The following is a 23,243-nucleotide window of genomic DNA, read 5'->3' on the forward strand; positions in this document are numbered from 1 at the left end:
TCAGATTGCCCGCAAGGGGCAGGTTAGGGACTGATTGATGGGTGGCAGTGACAGGGGGTGACAGGGGGTGATTGATGGGTGATAGGTGATTGGCAGGTGATTGACAGGTGATCAGTGGGTTATTACAGGGAAAAACAGATGTAATTAATGCACTGGCGAATTGATAAGGGGGGGGTCTGAGGGCAATCTGAGCGTGTGGGCGGGTGATTGGGTGCCCGCAAGGGGCAGATTAGGGTCTGATCTGATATGTAACAGTGACAGGTGGTGATAGGGGGTGATTGATGGGTAATTAGTGGGTGTTTAGAGAAGATAACAGATGTAAACAATACATTTGGGAGGTAATCTGACGGCGGGTTTGTGGGCGATCTAATGGTGTGGGTGGGTGATCAGATTGCCCGCAAGGGGCAGGTTAGGGGCTGATTGATGGGTGGCAGTGACAGGGGGTGATTGATGGGTGGCAGTGACAGGGGGTGATTGATGGATGATTGATAGGTGATTGACAGGTGATCAGTGGGCAGACGCGTATCTACTGGGATGCACATATGGCAAATGCCCTGGGTGCCTCCCCCTTCGAACAACATGGGGGGCGCAGAGTGAGAGTCATGAAAATCACCCTGCAGCCTGGACGGCTCAGTCTCCCTCATATATTTACATCAGCTGGCACAGGAACTTCCGGGAGGGAAGGAGGCGGAACCAGCAGCATGTGAGCCAGCCAGGAGGAAAGGGCAGCGCTGTATGGTAAAGCTATTGGGAGAAGGATTCCGAACTCTTTTCTCTCTTACTGTTTTTGCAGCCCCCTCCTGTGTTCCCCCACCACAGATTGTGTCTCTGTCCCAGGAGATAGCTGCAGCGCTGCGCTGGCGCTCCGAGCTGATGCTGCTGGTCTGACAGGATGTCCCACTCTTTCTCTTCATTGCAGCTCTCGCATTCCTCAAGCTTTCTTCATGTATGTTGTGTTTACTGACAATTATTTATGACACCCTCTGCTCTGTCTGTGAACCTTAACCATCGCCCTGCTGGCAGCTCTTTGGCAAGCTTTACTTCTCTCTTGTACACTTGTGGGTGTGTGTGCGTCTGGTACTTGTAGTGCTGTGTGTGTGTGTGGTGTGCCTGGGACTTGTAGTGTGTGTGTGTGTGTGTATGGTGTGCCTGGGACTTGTAGTGCTGCGTGTGTGTATATATGTATGGTGTGCCTGGGACTTGTAGTGCTGCGTGTGTGTATATATGTATGGTATGCCTGGGACTTGTAGTGCTGTGTGTGGTGTGCCTGGGACTTGTAGTGCTGTGTGTGTGTGGTGTGCCTGGGACTTGTAGTGCTGTGTGTGTGTGTGGTGTGCCTGGGACTTGTAGTGCTGTGTGTGTGTGTGTGGTGTGCCTGGGACTTGTAGTGCTGTGTGTGTGTGTGGTGTGCCTGGGACTTGTAGTGCCTTGTGTGTGTGGTGTGCCTGGGACTTGTAGTGCTCTGTGTGTGTGTGGTGTGCCTGGGACTTGTAGTGCTGTGTGTTTGGTATGCCTGGGACTTTTAGTGCTGTGTGTGTGTGGTGTGCCTGGGACTTGTAGTGCTCTGTGTGTGTATGGTGTGCCTGGGATTTGTGGTGTGTGTGTGTGTGGTGTGCCTGGGACATGTAGTGCTTTGTGTGTGTGGTGTGCCTGGGACATGTAGTGCTTTGTGTGTGTGGTGTGCCTGGGACATGTAGTGCTTTGTGTGTGTGGTGTGCCTGGGACATGTAGTGCTTTGTGTGTGTGGTGTGCCTGGGACATGTAGTGCTTTGTGTGTGTGGTGTGCCTGGGACATGTAGTGCCTTGTGTGTGTGGTGTGCCTGGGACATGTAGTGCCTTGTGTGTGTGGTGTGCCTGGGACTTGTAGTGCTGTGTGTGTGTGTGGTGTGCCTGGGACTTGTAGTGCTGTGTGTGTGTGTGGTGTGCCTGGGACTTGTAGTGCTGTGTGTGTGTGTGGTGTGCCTGGGACTTGTAGTGCTGTGTGTGTGTGTGTGGTGTGCCTGGGACTTGTAGTGCTGTGTGTGTGTGTGGTGTGCCTGGGACTTGTAGTGCCTTGTGTGTGTGGTGTGCCTGGGACTTGTAGTGCTCTGTGTGTGTGTGGTGTGCCTGGGACTTGTAGTGCTGTGTGTTTGGTATGCCTGGGACTTTTAGTGCTGTGTGTGTGTGGTGTGCCTGGGACTTGTAGTGCGCTGTGTGTGTATGGTGTGCCTGGGATTTGTGGTGTGTGTGTGTGTGGTGTGCCTGGGACATGTAGTGCTTTGTGTGTGTGGTGTGCCTGGGACATGTAGTGCTTTGTGTGTGTGGTGTGCCTGGGACATGTAGTGCTTTGTGTGTGTGGTGTGCCTGGGACATGTAGTGCTTTGTGTGTGTGGTGTGCCTGGGACATGTAGTGCTTTGTGTGTGTGGTGTGCCTGGGACATGTAGTGCCTTGTGTGTGTGGTGTGCCTGGGACATGTAGTGCCTTGTGTGTGTGGTGTGCCTGGGACATGTAGTGCCTTGTGTGTGTGGTGTGCCTGGGACTTGTAGTGCTCTGTGTGTGTGTGGTGTGCCTGGGACTTGTAGTGCTCTGTGTGTGTGTGGTGTGCCTGGGACTTGTAGTGCTCTGTGTGTGTGTGTGTGTGTGTGTGGTGTGCCTGGGACTTGTAGTGCTGTGTGTTTGGTATGCCTGGGACTTTTAGTGCTGTGTGTGTATGGTGTGCCTGGGACTTGTAGTGCTCTATGTGTGTATGGTGTGCCTGGGATTTGTGGTGTGTGTGTGTGTTGTGCCTGGGACTTGTAGTGCTGTGTGTGTGTGTGTGTGTGTGTGTGTGTGCCTGGTTCTTGAAGTGCTGTGTGTGGTTTGCATTTGTCACTTGGGGGGGCCTCACACTAGCTGCAGTTGTCACTTGGGGAGCAGCATTTATAACTTGGAGGGCCTCACTTTAGCTGCATGTATCTACATGTATCAATAAGAACATGTGGCCATGCCAACAGTTTAGACCCTCCAGAATTCACCTACAGGGCAAGTTATTTACTCTACTCCATCTGTAGGAAGATTAGGTGTCTACATTTTTTAGCAATTTGTAAAGGAAAAATTGCATCACTCCACCCCCATTTTTGAAAGGGGCGCAAATTAAGTTCTTGCCATGGGCGCCATCTTCCCTAGATACGCCACTGTCAGTGGGTTATTACAGGGAAGAACAGATGTAACTAATGCACTGGCGAATTGATAAGGGGGGGTCTGAGGGCAATCTGAGCGTGTGGGCGGGTGATTGGGTGCCCGCAAGGGGCAGATTAGGGTCTGATCTGATAGGTAACAGTGACAGGTGGTGATAGGGGGTGATTGATGGGTGATTGATGGGTAATTAGTGGGTGTTTAGAGAAGATAACAGATGTAAACAATACATTTGGGAGGTAATCTGACGGCAGGTTTGCGGGCGATCTAATGGTGTGGGTGGGTGATCAGATTGCCCGCAAGGGGCAGGTTAGGGGCTGATTGATGGGTGGCAGTGACAGGGGGTGATTGATGGGTGATAGGTGATTGGCAGGTGATTGACAGGTGATCAGTGGGTTATTACAGGGAAGAACAGATGTAATTAATGCACTGGTGAATTGATAAGGGGGGGTCAGAGGGCAATCTGAGCGTGTGGGCGGGTGATTGGGTGCCCGCAAGGGGCAGATTAGAGTCTGATCTGATAGGTAAAAGTGACAGGTGGTGATAGGGGGTGATTGATGGGTAATTAGTGGGTGTTTAGAGGAGAGAATAGATGTAAACAATAGATTTGGGAGGTGATCTGATGTCGGATCTGCGGGCAATCTATTGGTGTGGGTGGGTGATCAGATTGCCCGCAAGGGGCAGGTTAGGGGCTGATTGATGGGTGGCAGTGACAGGGGGTGACAGGGGGTGATTGATGGGTGATAGGTGATTGGCAGGTGATTGACAGGTGATCAGTGGGTTATTACAGGGAAGAACAGATGTAATTAATGCACTGGTGAATTGATAAGGGGGGGTCAGAGGGCAATCTGAGCGTGTTGGCGGGTGATTGGGTGCCCGCAAGGGGCAGATTAGGGTCTGATCTGATAGGTCAAAGTGACAGGTGGTGATAGGGGGTGATTGATGGGTGATTGATGGGTAATTAGTGGGTGTTTAGAGGAGAGAATAGATGTAAACAATGGATTTGGGAGGTGATCTGATGTCGGATCTGCGGGCGATCTATTGGTGTGTGGGGGGGGGGTGATCAGATTGCCCGCAAGGGGCAGCTTAGGGGCTGATTGTTGGGTGGCAGTGACAGGGGGTGATTGATGGGTGATTGATGGGTGATTGATGGGTGATTGACAGGTGATCAGGGGGGACAGATGCATACAGTACACAGGGGGGGGGTTCTGGGGGGGGGGGTCTGGGGAGAATCTGAGGGGTGGGGGGGTGATCAGGAGGGGGCAGGGGGGGGGGATGAAAAAAAAATAGCGTTGACAGATAGTGACAGGGAGTGATTGATGGGTTATTAGGGGGGTGATTGGGTGCAAACAGTGGTCTGGGGGGTGGGCAGGGGGGGGTCTGAGGGGTGCTGTGGGTGATCAGGGGGGGGGGGGCAGATCAGTGTGTTTGGGTGCGACATAGGGTGGCTGCAGCCTGCCCTGGTGGTCCCTCGGACACTGGGACCACCAGGGCAGGAGGCAGCTTGTATAATACACTTTGTATACATTACAAAGTGTATTATACACTTTGTAGCGGCGATCGCGGGGTTAACATCCCGCCGGCGCTTCCGTATGGCCAGTTGCCGGGGAAGCGCACGTCATCAATGACGCGATCGCTTCCCCGGCATGTAAATAGGACGCAACGCCCTAAGGCGTATTGCGGTCCTTTAGCTGTCCACTTTGCCGCCGCCCATGGGCTGTGGGCGGTCGGCAAGTGGTTAAATGAGGGGCAGGGGTCCAGGAAGGAGTGCAGCCTGATTGGCTGCCATGTGTCTGCTGACTATGATGCTGAGGGTCAAAGTTTAGCCCAATGATGAGGTATAGGGGTGGGTCGAACGCGCCATGTGTTCGTTACCCTCGGAGGGCAGGGATGACTGAGATCCATGCGGACTACCCGCCAGGCGAACCGTTTGGGCCATCTCTAATTGCAATTGAGCAGATATTTTAAAACATTAAATCTGCCTTGTAAATGTTTGTACATAAAATAAAGCCTTTAGATATCTAAAAAAGTCATTTTTAGGAGTAGGAGGACGGATCCAATTGGTTATATCTTTAGTTTATTTTCATCTCGGGTACACTTTAAAGATGTCATTTATTTATTCAGTGATGTGGAATAGGAAAATGGATGACAATTATGCATAGCAGATGTGTCATATCTTTATACTATAATAAACCCTTCCAAAGGGGGACAAAATAGTGACATTTTATTTAAAAGGGATGGATACATGTGTCAAGAACAAACAGAGTTTATATTGTATTCTATAACATCTATATTAACTCACAACTATTTCTTGTTCGGGGATCAGTACCATCTGCAATGTATTGGCACAGCTATGGGGACCAGGTTTGCGCTTCGGTTTGCCAATCAGTTCATGCCTGCATGGGAACGATCAGTTCCAGACCTGGTCACATGGCAACATTTTATAGATACTATAAAACTGATTGGGGAGGGGGGTGATTTACACTCCCTCAGTGATTATTGCAATTGACTGAATGATAATTTTGGGTTTGGGTATCGACAGTTGCCATTTAGAGACACAGCTGCATTGCTAAATTGTGTGCTTGTCATGTTTCTGCAGAGGATGGACCAAACTGTGTTTTGTTCAGTTTGATCACTGCTTGACTGAATATTTCGAGAGCTGACAGCTACAATTTTTGATTGTTTCTTTTGTGTAAGTAATTTTTATTAAATTTTTGCACATGGGTAAACAGGTTTTCAGTAGCTAAACAAGGATATTTGCATAGAAGGCTTATACAGTATTATAACAGTTTTCTTAACATGTTTATAACAAGAATTTGAACCTATAGAAAATAAAATGATAAATGAACAGTTGTCCTGAACAGTAGGACCTACTAAGATTAGGAACATTGTATAGTATACCAGTGGTGTAAAGGTCTCCTCTTATGGGAGAGGTAAAGGTTTTCCTATACAATGATCAGCAGCAAGGAGGCTATGGCAGCCCCTAGTGGGTATAAATGTGGGGTAGGAGTTCTAGATATCCGACCTAGAGAGGTGGTCATAAATATCCAAAATGTAGAATCTTTATTTAGATAGTAGGGTATTCGGTAGAAGCTTTGTATTTAGGTTACAGAGGACCTGGACTGCACTAATTGTTAGTGACCAGGACTTGTAACTCCTAGGGTGGTCTGGCAGAATAGTGGAACGGGGGATGGGAAGGGGGGGGGGAGAGGGGTCACACTTCAGGTGAGGGTGATTATGGTATTAAGGGTTAGCTGTTTATGTTATTAGGTCTATTTCTAAATCTAAATCTAAATCTCCATGGGATAGTATACGATGAGTACATCGTCTGCAAAGAGACAAATTTTGGATGATAAATGTTGTAAGGGGATGCCAGTGATCCTTGGATTGGATCTGATGGTTTCCGCTAGAGTTTCCATTACTAGGATGAAGATTAAGGGTGAGAGGGGACACCCCTGCCTCGTTCCGTTAGATATATCAAACGATTTAGATAGGAACCCAGATACATTCACACATGCTGAAGGGGATTTGTAAAGGGCCATGATGGCTTGGTGAAACTTCCCATTTACCCCAAATTTAGATAATACTGAACTCAGGAATCCCCAATGGACTCTGTCAAAGGCCTTCTCCGCGTCCAAGGACAGAAGCAGAGAAGGCCTTCGACCAGCCTCCAAGGAGTGCAGTAAGTTCAAGATTCTTCTAGTTCCATCTGCCGCTTGCCGGCCCTTTACAAATCCTACCTGGTCTAGCGAGATTATTTCCAATAAAATATTTAGTAGCCTATTGGCTAGTAATTTAGAGTAAAACTTTAGGTCACAGTTTAGTAACGAGATCGGACGGAAGTTGGAGGGGCTTGAGGGGTCCTTTCCAGGTTTCGGAATTACAGAAATAGTGGCTTTGGTGAACTCAGGGGGGATATGCCCCGTGGAGGAGAAATTATTGAAAAGGGAGTTCAATTTAGGGGCTAGTTGGGTGCTATAGGTTTTGTAAAATTCATTTGAGTAGCCATCGGGGCCTGGGGCTTTGTTAGATTTTGCCTTTAATATGACGTTGAGGGTTTCTGAAACTGTGAAGGGGGAGTTAAGTTCGTTTAGTTTGGTTTCAGGAATTGAGGGAAGGTTGAGGGCTGCTAAGAAACTAGATATCTTTTCTAGAGAAGGCTGAGGGGTTTCCTTGTCGTTTTTTAGGTTATATAAAGCTTTGTAAAAATCGCTGAAGGCGTCTGCAATTGCTTGAGGATCAAAAAGTTGTTGTTTTGTGAATGGGTGAATGAGTTTCGTTATTTTCCCTTTTGCTTGTCTATACTGGATCAGCCGGGCAAGTATCGGGCTGGCTTTGTTACTTTGATGATAGTAGGACATTTTTAGTCTGGTAAGTCTGAAGTCATATTCTGCTGCTAGTAAGGATCTCAACTCTTGTCTTAGGTTAAACAGGGCGCGTTCCCCTGCTAGAGTAGGATTAGCTTTGTGGGATATCTCTAGAGTTTTAATTTTATCTAGTAAGGAGTTTAAATTGAGAGTTTTGGATTTTTTGTTTTGGGCCCCTAATTTAATTAGGATGCCTCTGACATAGGCCTTGAAGGCTAGCCAGGTGGTAGCCTCTCCATCTTCCGTCCCATTGTTTAGATCAAAATACTCTTGGATGCCTTTGAGTATAGCTATTTTGTTTTCTTCAGAATTGAGCAAAGAGTTATTAATTCTCCACGGAGGTCTGGGAGACTTTGAGTAGTTAAAGTCAATTTGTAAGGTGATGGAGGCATGGTTTGACCATGTGATAGAGTGTATGTCCGACTTAGTAACTTTCAGGAGTGACCATCTGTTTACTAAGAAGATGTCAATTCTTGAGTAAGAGTGGTGGACCTGTGAGAAAAAGGTGTAGTCTTTTTCCGTGCCATGGGAGGTTCTCCAGGGATTAAATAGGTCTAACTGGGCTAATAAGGTAGATAAGTTGGGGGTATGTTTGTTGTGGTTTCTAGAAGAGTCCAAGCTTGGGTCAACCATTAGATTTAGATCTCCACCAATAACTAAGCCTGGAGGGTTGTCTTTGATCACTTTGGATAGGAGATTTTTCAAAAATTTGTGTTGGCCTGAGTTGGGAGCATATATGTTTAGGAGAGTACAAGGGGCTTGGTTGATAGTGCAGGAGATTAGGAGGAATCGGCCATGATTGTCGTTCTCAATGGAGTTAATCTTGACGGAAAGGTCTTTGTGAAATGCCACAAGAACGCCTCTTTTTTTTTATGAAAGTTATTGCAGATTATCTGCGGATAGTTGGGGTGGGTGCATTTAGGTGATATTCCTTCTATAAAGTCGGTTTCTTGTAAAAAGAGGATGTCTGTTTTTAATCTGATAGTTTCTTTCCACATGGAGTGTCTTTTTACTGGGGAGTTAAGACCTTTGACATTAACAGAGGTAAAGTTAACCATATTCTTTGTTGGGGCTGATGGTGACGCGGAAGATTAAGTGAGTGAATAGTGGGTTATAGATTTTAAGCCTTAACCAGAGGTGCGAAGGGGTGGAGGGGTAGGAAACGGGTGAAGACCATCCTTGCTTGTTAGGTGGGTACCAGGTGTCATCTAGGAAGATTTGGAGGATGATAGATGATACGTTTTGGTCGGATATTAGTCCTGCCATGTATGAGCTGCAAAACATAGCTCCCTGGAGGGGGAGAGAGTGACAGGGAACCCATTTTGTGGGTAATGTCACCTTGATTGAAATCATCAGGGTTGGGTGTAGGAGCTTGCTGCACCCTCTATGAGATTAGGTGCCAGTCTTGTGAGACTTTAGCTGCGGGTTGAGTGTGCTGAGGTTTCGGGGTAATTTCAATTACTTTAATTCCCCATGATAAGAGTAGTTTTGATCCGTCCCCAGGAGTGTGGATGATGAAAGTTTTCCCGCCTTTTGGAATGAGTAGTTTTGTTGGGAATCCCCAATGGTAGAGGATTTTATTATCTCTCAGAGCTTTGGTGATGGGTAGTAAGGCTCTCCGTTTAGCCAAGGTAGCTTGAGATAGGTCTGAGTAAAGGGTTATTCCTTTGTATGGTTCCAGAAGGGTCCCATTTTGTTTGATATGTTGGAGCAGGCTGTCTTTTGTGTGATAAAATTGGAAGTTGCAGATTACATCGCGAGGGACGTTGTCAGGGAGGTGTTGTGGCTTCGGTAGCCTGTGCACTCGCTCAATGGACTTCTCGATATCTGTGAGCTGAGGAAGCGTGGTGTGCACTAGATTTGTAATGTAATCTCTCAGCTGGGATTGCTGAATGGATTCATCCACTCCTCTGAATTTAAGGTTTGACCTTCTATTTCTGTCTTCTAAATCTGCAGCTTTCATTTTGAGCCAATTGATGTCTTGCTGATTGTGCTCCCAGCATTCTACTGTGTTGTTGTGCTCTTTGGTTAAGAGGGCTACACTGTGTTCTACGGTGGCCACTCTGTCCCCTAGATGGCTGATCGATTGTTGTAGGTGGTTAGTGACTTGTAAGAAGTCAGAAGCAATTGAGGATTTAAGTGACAGCAGGAGGTCTTTTAGATATGCCTGTGTTACTCCTTGCTCTGAGGCCGGGAATTGTTCCAGAACGGTGAGCTGATCTGGGGGAGGGACATCTAAGATGGCTGCCTGGCTTACCTCTTGTGGAGCCGAGAGTCTGGGTCTGGACTTCACCGGGCTTCTGCTGGTGGGAGAAGCTGTTTCTGGTGACGAGTCACCCGTGATGCCGCCGGTAAGAGATGTTTCTGGCCAGGGCTTTGTTGCTGCAGGTTCTCGGAGCGCCGCTGTGGTGTCCGCCTCCCCACCGTCGCCATCTTTGCTTGTGGAGCGGGCATGTATGCCCGCGAAGATCTCTGGCAGTTTTTGCATTTTCGGAGGCCCCTTTTTGCGCTTGAGCGATGCCTCTAGGTCCATCGGGGATTCCACCATGTGGTCTTTCCGAAAAGAGACAAGAAGGCCTCTCTGGCTTGCTTTGGTGCCGATTTATAGAGGGTGGCTGTGCGGAGCTCCTGCTCTAAGCGTCCGGCATGTACACGCGGCGGACACGCCCCCCAATTTTTGATTGTTTCTTAAAAAGGCAGTGAGAGTACATTTACATATTGGAGGTGTCAATGTACATATGGGTCTGGAACAATAATTCAGTTTTGTCCTGATCTTGTGGATGAGGAGGACTCCAACTTTACATTGTACCATTTATTTTACTGGGGGGGGGGGGGGGGGGGGGGGGCTACCCTGTTCCTTTTGGTGCAGTTGTGCTTGGTCTGCCAGAGGGCATAATACATGCCAGAAAATTTCAATAATTCACTTATTGAAATTGTGCAGTTTTAGGACCTCCCCAAATCTGAGTTTTGGGGCTCATTCAGGCCCAGTGTCCTTAAAAAGAACTAGGTGAGAATCGAGCAACTTGCCTACAATCGTACATTATTTACAGTAAATGATATATTATATAATTACAGTGATGTGAAAAACTATTTGCCCCCTTCCTGATTTCTTATTCTTTTGCATGTTTGTCACACTAAAATGTTTCTGCTCATCAAAAACCGTTAACTATTAGTCAAATATAACATAATTGAACACAAAATGCAGTTTTAAATGATGGTTTTTATTATTTAGTGAGAAATAAACTCCAAATCTACATGGCCCTGTGTGAAAAAGTAATTGCCCACCTTGTTAAAAAATAACTTAACTGTGGTTTATCAGACCTGAGTTCAATTTCTGTAGTCACCCCCAGGCCTGATTACTGCCACACCTGTTTCAATCAAGAAATCACTTAAATAGGAGCTATCTGACACAGAGAAGTAGACCAAAAGCACCTCAAAAGCTAGACACTATGCCAAGATCCAAAGAAATTCAGGAACAAATGAGAACAAAAGTAATTGAGATCTTTCAGTCTGCTGAAGGTTATAAAGCCATTTCTAAAGCTTTGGGACTCCAGCGAACCACAGTGAGAGCCATTATCCACAAATGGCAAAAACATGGAACAGTGATGAACCTTCCCAGGAGTGGTCGGCCGACCAAAATTACCCCAAGAGCGCAGAGAAAATTCATCCAAGAGGCCACAAAAGACCCCAGGACTACATCTAAAGAACTGCAGGCCTCACTTGCCTCAATTAAGGTCAGTGTTCACGACTCCACCATAAGAAAGAGACTGGGCAAAAACGGCCTGCATTGCAGATATCCAAGGCACAAACCACTTTTAAGCAAAAAGAACATTAAGGCTCATCTCAATTTTGCTAAAAAACATCTCAATGATTGCCAAGACTTTTGGGAAAATACCTTGTGGACCGACAAGACCAAAGTTTAACTTTTTGGAAGGTGAGTGTCCCGTTACATCTGGCGTAGAAGTAACACAGCATTTCAGCAAAAGAACATCATACCAACAGTAAAATATGGTGGTGGTAGTGTGATAGTCTGGGGTTGTTTTGCTGCTTCAGGACCTGGAAGGCTTGCTGTGATAGATGGAACCATGAATTCTACTGTCTACCAAAAATTCCTGAAGGAGAATGTCCGGCCATCTGTTTGTCAACTCAAGCTGAAGCAATCTTGGGTGCTGCAGGAGGACAATGACCCAAAACACACCAGCAAATCCACCTCTGAATGGCTGAAGAAAAACAAAATGACGACTTTGGAGTGGTCTAGTCAAAGTCCTTACCTGAATCCTATTGAGATGTTGTGGCATGACCTTAAAAAGGTGGTTCATGCTAGAAAACCCTCAAATAAAGTTGAATTACAACCATTCTGCAAAGATGAGAGGGCCAAAATTCCTCCAGAGCACTGTAAAAGACCTGTTGCAAGTTATCGCAAACGCTCGATTGCAGTTATTGCTGCTAAGGGTGGCCCAACCAGTTATTAGGTCCAGGGGGCAATTTCTTTTCCACACAGGGCCATGTAGGTTTGGAGTTTTTTTTCTCACTAAATAATAAAAACCATCATTTAAAACTGCATTTTGTGTTCAATTATGTTATCTTTGACTAATAGTTAAAGGTTTTTGATGAGCAGAAACATTTAAGTGTGACAAACATGCAAAAGAATGAGAAATCAGGAAGGGGGCAAATCGTTTTTCACATCACTGTATATCTTATTTCACTGGAATCGATTCCTAATCCAGGAGGTTAATGTGTCATGAGGATTGTGTCTAAATGTGGTAATGGTCTCATGCATTCATAGCTAGCTTACCACAAATTACATGGCAATTTAACCAATCATGGCAGTGACTAAAGTATTGGATTTTATTTAGCTGCTAATTTAGTTGGCATCATTCATTCTTTAAAATAATCACCCTAAATACATTGGGCCAGATTCAATTTGCTTTTTCTCCTAGGTGATGTTTTCACATTATAAATAAAGTGCCACTAGCAAGCAAGAAAATATGCCAAATAATTTTGATAGTAATATTCACATACTTTTTGCTACTTTTTCAACTGCAAAGTGCTGAAAGTTATTTTAAACAGAAGATGAAAAATTATCTCCTGAGAGAAAACTTAGGAGAAAAGGGGAATTGGATCAGGTCCATTGTGGCATCCAGATTCCAGGAGTGAATTATTTTCAATCTCATTGCTTAAAAACACGCTTCCAAATGCTCTTTTCTTGCAATATTGCATAGTTATTTATTGATTTCATTAATTAATGTTTCTAAATATATAAATCACATCTTTAAATTAGGAGACAGCAACCGAATGGACTCAACACCTTGTTACTTATCAATCAGAAACTTCCCTCATGAATAGTCGACAAACACCATGCCAACAAATTACAAAATATCAACACAAGTCAAATTGGATCTTGGGTGCATGTAGATATATAAAATGTAGATATATATACAAAAATGCTAATAAAGATTACTTTTATATATCTACATGCACCCAAGATCCAATTCATTAACTTGAGTTGGTATAATGTTTTTAAATGTTCCCATCGCAACTTACATACAAATAACAATGTATTGCTGATTATGGCTTACCTGCACTTTAGAGGTAGGTCCGTAAAGTATTTTTTCCAAATTATCTCCATGAATGTACTCATTTGCCAGCAGAATATGCCTGTCTGTTCTTGTGGCTGCCATGAGCTTCACTATGTTGGGATGATGTAATTCCCTAAATAAGACATTTTTTTTACACTTTTTGCATCTGTGTGTGTTTTTAGTTTCAAATTTTGGCAAAGAACTTTACAGTATTTAGAAATACTTGAATTATAGCACAGCTTTCACAAATAAAACCACGTGTTCCAGGTCAAGAGTAGTCAGAACAGGCAGACGGTCGATACCAGGGAATCAAATAACAAGGTACGGCATGCAGGAACGGGTGACCAGACACACATAGGTTTCAGGCAAAATGATCTGGCAGTTTACTAATGGCAGAGGCTGTCTGAAGCTTATGTGACTATTTGCAAATGTCCAGAGTGTTCCACCTGCAGGTGGGCTGAAGAACTGTATATTTCACAACTTGAAAGGGTAACATCCGCTGATGGACAGTGGAAGTCCAAACAAAAGTCCATAAACGCTGCCAGGATACCAGCAGGTACAGTTCATGACAGGGGCTCTAGTGGCAGATTTAAAGATGCTTTGTTGGCGCTCCCTGTTTTTTAGGATGGTGGTATCCCAGCGAGAAGTGGTGAGTCAGTAGGTTCAAGAAAAAAGGAAAAGAAAGAAGACAGGATAAATAAAAGAAAAAATAAGTGACATAAACAACTAAAGAATACAGTAAAAAAAAATATGGGGATCACCTTATTAAAGGAGGTTCCCAGATACCTTCTCCATTACCCATCCTACCTTCATGTATGGGGGTAGTTACCCCCACCTCTATAACATAGAAGTAAGGATGTTCCCCTGGTTCATGATATAAATAGGGCTTTGTAAGGGATGAGGAGGCTTGTCAAGAGGCGACACAGACCTCCCCCACTCCATATCATGTTCCAACCTCTTGTCCCCCATGCAGGCTTGTATATCCAAGTTACCTAATATGGGCATTATCAACCTGCATTGCCCATGACATTCACAACAAGAGGAAAGTGTGTGCATCAAACCTGCAAACTTGGCCTAATTGGCTTAATCAAGAGACATTGTTCATGCAAATTTGAATTTGCTTTTGCTTGCCAGAATATGCAGGGTTTTTTAACTAAAAACACTGCAAAACTATGCCCTGCGGGGATTAGTCAGTGCAGCATTTAACACCTTACCAAGGGCGCAAGAGGAGGTTCCCCATGCTCCCATGAAATGGGGGGCAGCAGAACAGAGCTCCAAGCCCTCTCACTGCTCAGAGACCCTGCAGCTGCACCCCAAGGGATGAGAAGCACAGGCACCCCCCCCCAAGCATGGCCAGTGCCAGAGGGAGCCATCCACACCACTCTCCGAAGGGATAGCTACCTACCTTTTAACACATTGCGTCCACATATGTCATTCAAAGGCTGCCAAATGAGCACAACCTGGGTGCTATCACACAGAGACGGGAGTGAAGCATGGGCCACCCCAAGCTGGTAACAGCTCAGGGGTGGCTCCCACGCACCACACCCAAGGGAGGGGGGTGAGGACAGGCGCAGATACCTTCCCCTGAGAGGGCCACCCACCACCCACCTCCAAAGGATAGAAGTGAACCGCATTCACAACAAGAGAAAAGTGTGTGCATCAAACCAAATGAAACCTGATATATCTGGCTTTGCAAACTTGGCCTAATTGGCTTAATAAAGAGGCATTGCTCATGAAAATTTGTATTTGCTTTTGCATGCCAGGATGTGCAGGGTCTTTTAACTAATTACACTGCAAAACTATGCCCTGCGGGGATTAATCAGCTCAGCATTTAGCACCTTACCAGGGGTGCCGCAAAGAGGCCCCCATGCTCCCATGAAACGAGGGGCAGCTTTAACAGAGCTCCAAGCCCTCTCACTGCTCAGAGACCCTGCAGCTGCACCCCGGGGAGGGAGGCTGGGAAGTGCAGACGCCCCTCCCCCCAAGCATGGCCAGTGCCAGGGGGAGCTGTCCACACCCGTCTCCCAAAGGATAGGTACTTACCTTTTTATGATATATCAGGTTCCACTTGGTTTGATGCACACACTTTTCTCTTGTTGTGAATGCGGTTCATTTCTATCCTTTGGAGGTGGGTGGCCCTCTAAGGGGAAGCTGTATGCGCCTTCCCTCCCCCCCTTGGGGTGCGGTGCGCGGGAGCCACCCCTGAGCTGTAACCAGCTTGGGGTGTCCCATGCTCCGCTCCCCTTTTCATTTGTTTGCTCGCAGGTTGTGCTCATTTGGCAGCCTTAGTATTGCATACATGGACGTCACGCAATGCGTTAAAAGGTAGGTAAACCTATCCTTTGGTAGAAGGGTGTGGACGGCTCCCCCTGAGACTGGCCATGCTTGGGGGGCTGCCTGCGCTTCTTAGCCTCCCCTGGGGTGCAGCTGCAGGGTCTCTGAGCAGTGAGGGCTTGGAGCTCTGTTAATGTTACCCCTCGTTTCTTGAAAGCATGGGGGTCCTCCTTGCGGTGCCCCTGGTAGGGTGCTAAATGCTGTGCTGACTAATCACGGATGGTCGTAGTCAGCCAACTTCACTACGCTTGAACTACGCATAGTTTTACGAAACTACGGCTTCGAAATCAAATATTCGCTTCATATGCATTTCGTAGACTACGTGTTAAAATACGCAATTACGCGTAGTGCGAAGCATAGTGTATGCGGACACTTATGCCATTTATGCAGAAAAATGTACGCATGAATTCCTCTGCAAATGCCTATACCAGGAATTCTTCTATGCGTACATTCCCCTTTCCAATGTGTAATTTTTGTACCTGGAATAACGCGTATAACACATTTGTAGTTTACTTCGCAATACACATGTGAACTACGCATAGGAGGCGTAAACTACGTGTAAAGATACTTCGCTATGCGTAAAATCGTAACCATAGTTTTGAAACTTCGCCTACGAACTACGATGCGTAGATGCGAACTACGATGCGTAAATTCGCACTGGCGTAGTTTCTGCTCATCCCTGGGTATAATTAGTTAAAAGACCCTGCATATTCTGGCATGTGAAAGCAAATGCAAATTTACATGAGCAATGCCTCTTGATTAAGCCAATTATGCCAAGTTTGCAAAGCCAGATATATCAGGTTCCACTTGGTTTGATGCATACACTTTCCTCTTGTTGTCCCTGACATGGAGGAACTTTGCAGGAGAGGGGCAGAAAACCTTCCCTTCACTAGTGATGGCCCAAACTGTTTACAGGCGGATAGTTTCTGGCGAAGAACGCATGTTTGTGTCGGCAGGCAAACACATGGCATACTGACCTGCTCCCTATACATCATCATGGAGCCAAACTTTGACCCCTCACTCCAGTCAGCAGGCACATGGCAGCCAATCAGCTAGCACTCCCTCCTGGACCACAACCCTCCATAAAAACGCTAGCATGGCAGCAATTTTACCCTCTGTCTGTGGCTGCTGTGAAGGAGTGTAGGGAGAGAGCATTTCTGCAGATAGGGAAAGCATTATGCTGGCCTCTGTTCTGTGTCCCCACTGAGTTTCTTGCTGTTGTGTCCTGAACAGTGCTGCTCATCCAGATTCCGGATATCCAGGTAACCCAGATATCCAACCTTTTTTCAGCTATCTGACCAGATTCGGATATCGGATACCTGGGCCCAAATCCGGATAGCTATGAAGATAGTCGCCAACTTTTGAAACATGTCGATGTAAGAAGGGCTCTTTGATAAATTAATCAAGCTGTCTCCACTGTTTGCAACAAAGTATGCATAGTGCGCAATATACGGCTTGCCTACACAAGCTCTGAGAGCAGCGGCCGCATTGGAACGCAGAGTGGGATGCAGGAGCCCGGAAGGGAAGTGACGTCACTCCCAGCTGGCAAACCACCCGGAAGCTGCACAGCCGGAACGAACGGAGCCGCAAGAGGATTACAGACGGACGCTATACCGGAGGAGGCGGCAAGAGGGAGCTGGAAAAGATTTCTGCTTGCGAGGCTACCGACCGGAGCCCGCATGAAACATCAGTAAAGCGGCAAGACGCGTAAGTGATTGCATGTGCTCCTCACTGAGGGGGAAAACCTCCCTAAAAAACGGAGGGTAGTGAAGTATATATACAAAAAGACTTGCCTAGTATACTCATCTGCACTGATTCTTTTTGAGATTTTTATATGGGGAATAATTTTTTATAGAGATTCAGGTGGCTCCATAGTATGCATGGGAGTATGCATGTGGATATGAAAGGGGCTTATTGTCTAAACTCCATTTCTAAGAAGTGTAAGATACGTGTAAGAGTCTGCAGACAAGATACTTCTTGAGGAACTTTTAAAAAAAACAGTGCATGATTTTTTATGATTCTATTTTTAATTGAAACAAACGGAATTTTATATAAAGACAAATAAACATACAAGTAACTAAAAACTTAGACACGAGCAATGTTCTCTTTTTTCTTTTTTGTTCTCCTAGCCCTTATCAAAGCCATAGGTCTCCAGTGGAGCAAAACCAAGCTACTAGATATGTTCAGCCTGAAAAATCAGGTTGTTGGTCATGTGGTCAACCGGCCATGCTGGATAAAATGGTTTGTGAATCCTGTTTTATGGAATTAGGAAGAGAAAAGGATTCTGACAATCAACAGATAATGTCTTTCATCCAGCAAGCAGTACAGGAATCATTTAATAAATTATCTGCTGCTCAAGCAACTTCTGTAGCGCAGCAGGCTCAGTCCGAGGAAGCTTCAACCTCGGCAATGCCATCACCAATGGGGTTCGACTTTGCACTTTGATCCCAGCTTTTGTGTCTGAAATAAAATCGGCGATAGGTTGGGAGGAAGACAAAACAACGTTACAGGAACCTGACAAATACTATCATCACTTGGATAGGCAGCCAAACAACTTTCCCTTTATGAAGGTAATTAAATAAATCTTTACGAAAGAGTGGAGTAAAGTGGATCAAAAGCCATCACTTTCAAATCGCTTTGCAAAATTATACCCATTAAGTGATGAAGATGCGAAAGTTATGGAATCTGCACCAGTGGTGGATGCATCCATCATGAGGCTAGCACGTCATGTGACTCTTCCCATGGACGATGCTGTATCTTTCAGCAACCCTCTTGACAGAAAGGTGGATACTGATATCAAGAAGGTGTTTCTGGCAGCCGGGGCAGCGTACAGGCCGGCGATAGCCTTAACCTCTCTGGCAAAAGCTGCTAAAGTGTGGATAGAGAATATTGAATTAGCTCTAAATTCTGATGCAGATAGACAAGATATAATAAAGGCCTTGGATGAGTTAAAATTAACCAGTGACTTTATGGGAGAGCCGGCCATAGACACCATTAGGTCATCAGCTAGAGCAATGCTTCATAACGTAACGGCAAGAAGAGCTCTTTGGCTAAAATCGTGGTCGGCAGACCAGTCATCTAGGAACAATTGGTGCAAGGTCCCTTTTGATGGGAAGCATCTCTTTGGCCCAGAGATGGATGACGCAATATCAAAAGTTACGGGAGGAAAATCAGGATTGTTACCCCAGGATAGAAAAACTCGTCCTTTTCGTCAGAAAACATCTAGGAAGCAAGCTTCGACAAGGTTTTAGCAAGCAAAATCATATAGGCCAGGGAGACAGTTTAACAAGAACTGGAAGGGTTCACAGTCATTTCTCAAATCAGGAAAACCAAAGTCTACCCTCAGTTCAGGACAAAGTCTGAAGGTACGTCCACCCAGTCACCCCCTGTAGGAGCAAGATTGCGCTACTTTTGGAAGAACTGGGTGGAATCAATAGACGATCCCTGGGTTCGAAGAACCCTGGAAAAGGGACATTCATGGAGATTCAAGAGGACTCCTCCACTAGCAAGATATGTGCAAACAAGAGTACCAAAGAATATGCAGAAGCGTCTGGTTTTGGAAGAGTATGTCGACTCCCTAGTGCAAGTGGAGGCAGTACTGCCGGTTTCCCGCAAAGACAGGTCCAGGGGAATATATTCTCCCTTATTCTTAGTGCCAAAGACGTCAGGGGGTTGGAGGCCGGTCTTAGACCTAAAATTCCTAAACAAGCATATAAAAATCCGACATTTCAGGATGGAGTCTTTGCAAACCATAATAAAGATGGTGAAGATAGGAGATTGGATGTCAACAATCGATCTCTCGGATGCATACCTACACATACCAATCAGACGCAGCTTTCAGAAATACCTAAGGTTCTCAATCAACAACAAGCATTGGTAATTCCAAAGTCTGCCATTTGGTCTCTCTGTAACCAATTTCTTGATTACTACAAGATTAATACTATTTCTGTGTGATATTTGTAATAACGGAAAGCTACTTCCTTATTTTAAAGAAAAATGTTAACAATTTATTAACTAAAGGAAACAGTGTTCAACCAATGTCCATAAAATATACAATTGTCTAACCAAAATGAACTTCTTCACTTTGGGTTGTTTTGACTGCAACTATCTATAAATGCACCAATTACTTGCCTATAATATAACAATATGCCATTACTCTTTCTCTTTAATAAATATCAATATCTGCTCTCTTCTTTTCTTCGACAACATTGAGTAATACTTGTTCTGCAAAAGAACCCTTTGTTAGCACTTTCAACATCTATCGCAATTTCATTTAAGGATATTTAGTGTTTACCAAATGCAATTTTTCTAATTGTTTCCAAACTGAGCTGAGTCTTTCCTAGACAGTCTTCACTTCTTTGCATGAGACCAAAAGAGCTTATTCAAATTTTCTAAAAAGTTACCTCCACTGAGTATTAATTGACTAACAGTTTTCTGTCCCTTGTCAGAGTCTCAACAAGAATGCTCAGTGAGAATAGAGTAAATAAAAACCTATTTTGTAAGACTTCCTAAGAGTGTGTTGCTTCCTAAATGTTCCAGGACAAAGATAATATGCAGGTATCCAGTGTCCGAAGTACTCCTTGGCCTAATAAAATCATGCTAATTTGTAATCCACAGGAAATCCTTAGAAGCCGTAGACTGGTTGCTAATAACTTTTTCTTTCACTCCAGGATATAAAACTCTCTCTCTTTCTTATTAACACTCAGAAGGAAAGTTCTTTAGCTCTTATGTAGATGTGTTATATTTTGCAGAAAACAAAGATGTACATCCAGGATAACAGTATTCTCTTTTCTTTATAGTCTTTCTGCTTGAATATCGTCAGTAAAGTTAAAGGTAATTTTTCAATTATCTTATTTTGAACCGATAAGAATGTATTTATAAATATCTTCTATGCTTCTTCTTTTTCAGCAACAAAGAACTAACAACTGAGGTAATTATCTTCTTAACTTTTCTATTTAATCAGTCCAGAACCACTACAAGAGAATACACACATATCTGCTAGGTGCTACAGTATATGTATCTTTGAGGCACAGGGGACATAAGAAAGGGACACTTGTTAGGAGTAACACAGCTGACTTTACTTGCTGGAGGTATACACAGCTGACAATAGTCTAAAAATTAATGGTATAATTTTCAGTATTAAAGTTTTGGTTAGCAGATATAGTGATATTCTGCTGCATAGATATGTTTATATTTCACTTTACATCTTAGGCAGTAGAAAACAAACACCAATCATAGGGCAGAATGCATCACAGCGGCTCCACATCTCAGTTTTGACAGGAATTTTGTTCAGCAGCTTTCAAACAGTTTTAGTGTTATCTGGACACTATTCTTTAAATAACACATTTGCTGACTGTAGTTTCGCTTACGTTATGTTATTTCATCGTCACACTTTTTCTTGTTTGCTTCTTTTCCATATACTGACTTCAATGTTTCTCTTTTTCTCTTTGGGTGCTTTGATTTCTCCTTTTAAAGGTGTATCTGAGCTATCTTTTATCATGTCACTCACTGGATTACTCAGTCTGTAAAAGCTCTGACTGAATGCTCTCTGGTTTCCCCGGCAACAAAGTCACTTATTTTCACAGCCTCTCTCACACCTCTCATCTGTGTCTCTCTGTTATATTGCCCTTCTTGCCTCTACTTGGTCCTGTCAGCTCTCCATGTCCCCCAAAGTATATCACGATCGCCTCCAGGCAAAAATTTCTGCCCCATCCTTCCTCTCCGCTGTCCCCAGACTCTCTGACAGGAAACCAGTAATTACTGGTTTAAATATAACCACTCCCCCACCTGCACACTGGAGACATTTCTAGAAAAGCTGTGTGGCTCACTGTCCGTTGAGAGGGGCGTGCATATCTCACACGTGCAGCACCGCCCTCTCTAGAGAGCAGAGTGGCCATATTAACTACTGGCCACTCACTCTTTTTGCTAGCAGTCTAACGCCAGCACTGCTCTTAGCAGCAGCGCTGGCCTGGCTAATATACATAAAAAAAAAAAAAAGTTTTCTTTTTGTAGCTGGCTACATCTCGACAGCTTCCAGAACCTTTTCGAAGATACTTCTTCCTGTAATAGCATCTTTGAGGCAGAAAGGTCTAAGAGTTTTCCACTGCCTAGACAACATCCTACTTGTCAATCAAAATCTTGCAGTGTTGCTGCAACATCAACAGCTGCTTCTAGAGGAGTTGCAGAGATTGGGATGGTTGGTGAACTTTCAAAAGAGCCAGCTGACCCCTTCGTAGGACATGATATTCTTGGGTGCCAGGTTCATCACGAAAGATAACAGAGTGTGCTTGCCCATACAGAAGATCATTATGATTCAGCAAAAGGTGAAGGCAGTATTGTCGCAGCGCACCATTCTAGCAAAACAGTGCCTAAGTCTTCTGGGGAGGTTCTCTTCAGTGATTCCAATGGTGAAGTGGGCACATTGGAATCTAAGAGTGTTTCAGAACTTTTTTCTCAGGTCATGGAACAAGAGGAATCTGTTACAGTCAGAAGTAGAGATGGGCCGAACGGTTCGCCGGCGAACGGTTCCACGCGAACTTCGGTGGTTCGCGTCCCGCTGGCGAACCTTTGCGGAAGTTCGGTTCGCCCCATAATGCACCTTGAGGGTCAACTTTGACCCTCTACATCACAGTCAGCAGGCCCAGTGTATCCAATTAGGCTACACTAGCCCCTGGAGCCCCACCCCCCCTTATAAGGCAGGCAGCGGCGGCCATTACGGTCACTCGTGTGCTGCCTGCGTTAGTGAGAGTAGGGCGAGCTGCTGCAGACTGTCTCTCAGGGAAAGATTAGTTAGGCTTAACTTGTTCCTGTCTGGATGCATACCTGTTCTGTGAACCCACCACTGCATACCTGTGCTGTGAACCCACCACTGCATACCTGTGCTGTGAACCCACCACTGCATACCTGTTCTGTGAACCCACCACTGCATACCTGTGCTGTGAACCCACCACTGCATACCTGTTCAGTGAACCCACCACTGCATACCTGTGCTGTGAACCCACCACTGCATACCTGTTCAGTGAACCCACCACTGCATACCTGTGCTGTGAACCCACCACTGCATACCTGTTCTGTGAACCCACCACTGCATACCTGTTCTGTTCAGTGGACCCGCCACTGTATACCTGTTTAGTGAACCCGCCACTGCATACCTGTTCAGTGAACCCGCCACTGCATACCTGTTGTGTTCAGTGAACCCGCCACTGTATACCTGTACTGTTCAGTGAACCCGCCACTGCATACCTGTTCTGTTCAGTGGACCCGCCACTGTATACCTGTTTAGTGAACCCGCCACTGCATACCTGTTGTGTTCAGTGAACCTGCCACAGTATACCTGTACTGTTCAGTGAACCCGCCACTGCATACCTGTTCTGTGAACCCACCACTGCATACCTGTTCAGTGAACCCACCACTGCATACCTGTTGTGTTCAGTGAACCCGCCACTGCATACCTGTTCTGTTCAGTGGACCCGCCACTGCATACCTGTTGTGTTCAGTGAACCTGCCACTGTATACCTGTTCTGTTCAGTGAACCCGCCACTGCATACCTGTTCTGTGAACCCACCACTGCATACCTGTTCAGTGAACCCACCACTGCATACCTGTTCTGTTCAGTGAACCTGCCACTGCATACCTGTTCTGTTCAGTGGACCCGCCACTGTATACCTGTTTAGTGAACCCGCCACTGCATACCTGCTGTGTTCAGTGAACCTGCCACTGCATACCTGTTCTGTGAACCCGCCACTGTATACCTGTTCTGTTCAGTGAACCCGCCACTGTATACCTGTTCAGTGAACCCGCCACTGCATA

The 23,243-nt window shown here is 45.4% G+C and overlaps 1 protein-coding gene across 1 annotated transcript in view; it reads right to left on the reverse strand.

The window, feature by feature from the left end:
* Positions 1-23,243, reverse strand: part of LOC137525543 (serine/threonine-protein kinase mos-like) — a 76,443-nt gene that overhangs the window by 13,608 nt on the left and 39,592 nt on the right. Inside the window, exon 4 of the mRNA XM_068246673.1 lies at positions 13,101-13,233. Coding sequence (XP_068102774.1) covers positions 13,101-13,233 — 133 coding nt within the window. The remainder of the gene's footprint in view (positions 1-13,100; positions 13,234-23,243) is intronic.

This window comes from Hyperolius riggenbachi, chromosome 7, assembly GCF_040937935.1.
Source record: "Hyperolius riggenbachi isolate aHypRig1 chromosome 7, aHypRig1.pri, whole genome shotgun sequence".
NCBI lineage: Eukaryota > Metazoa > Chordata > Amphibia > Anura > Hyperoliidae > Hyperolius > Hyperolius riggenbachi.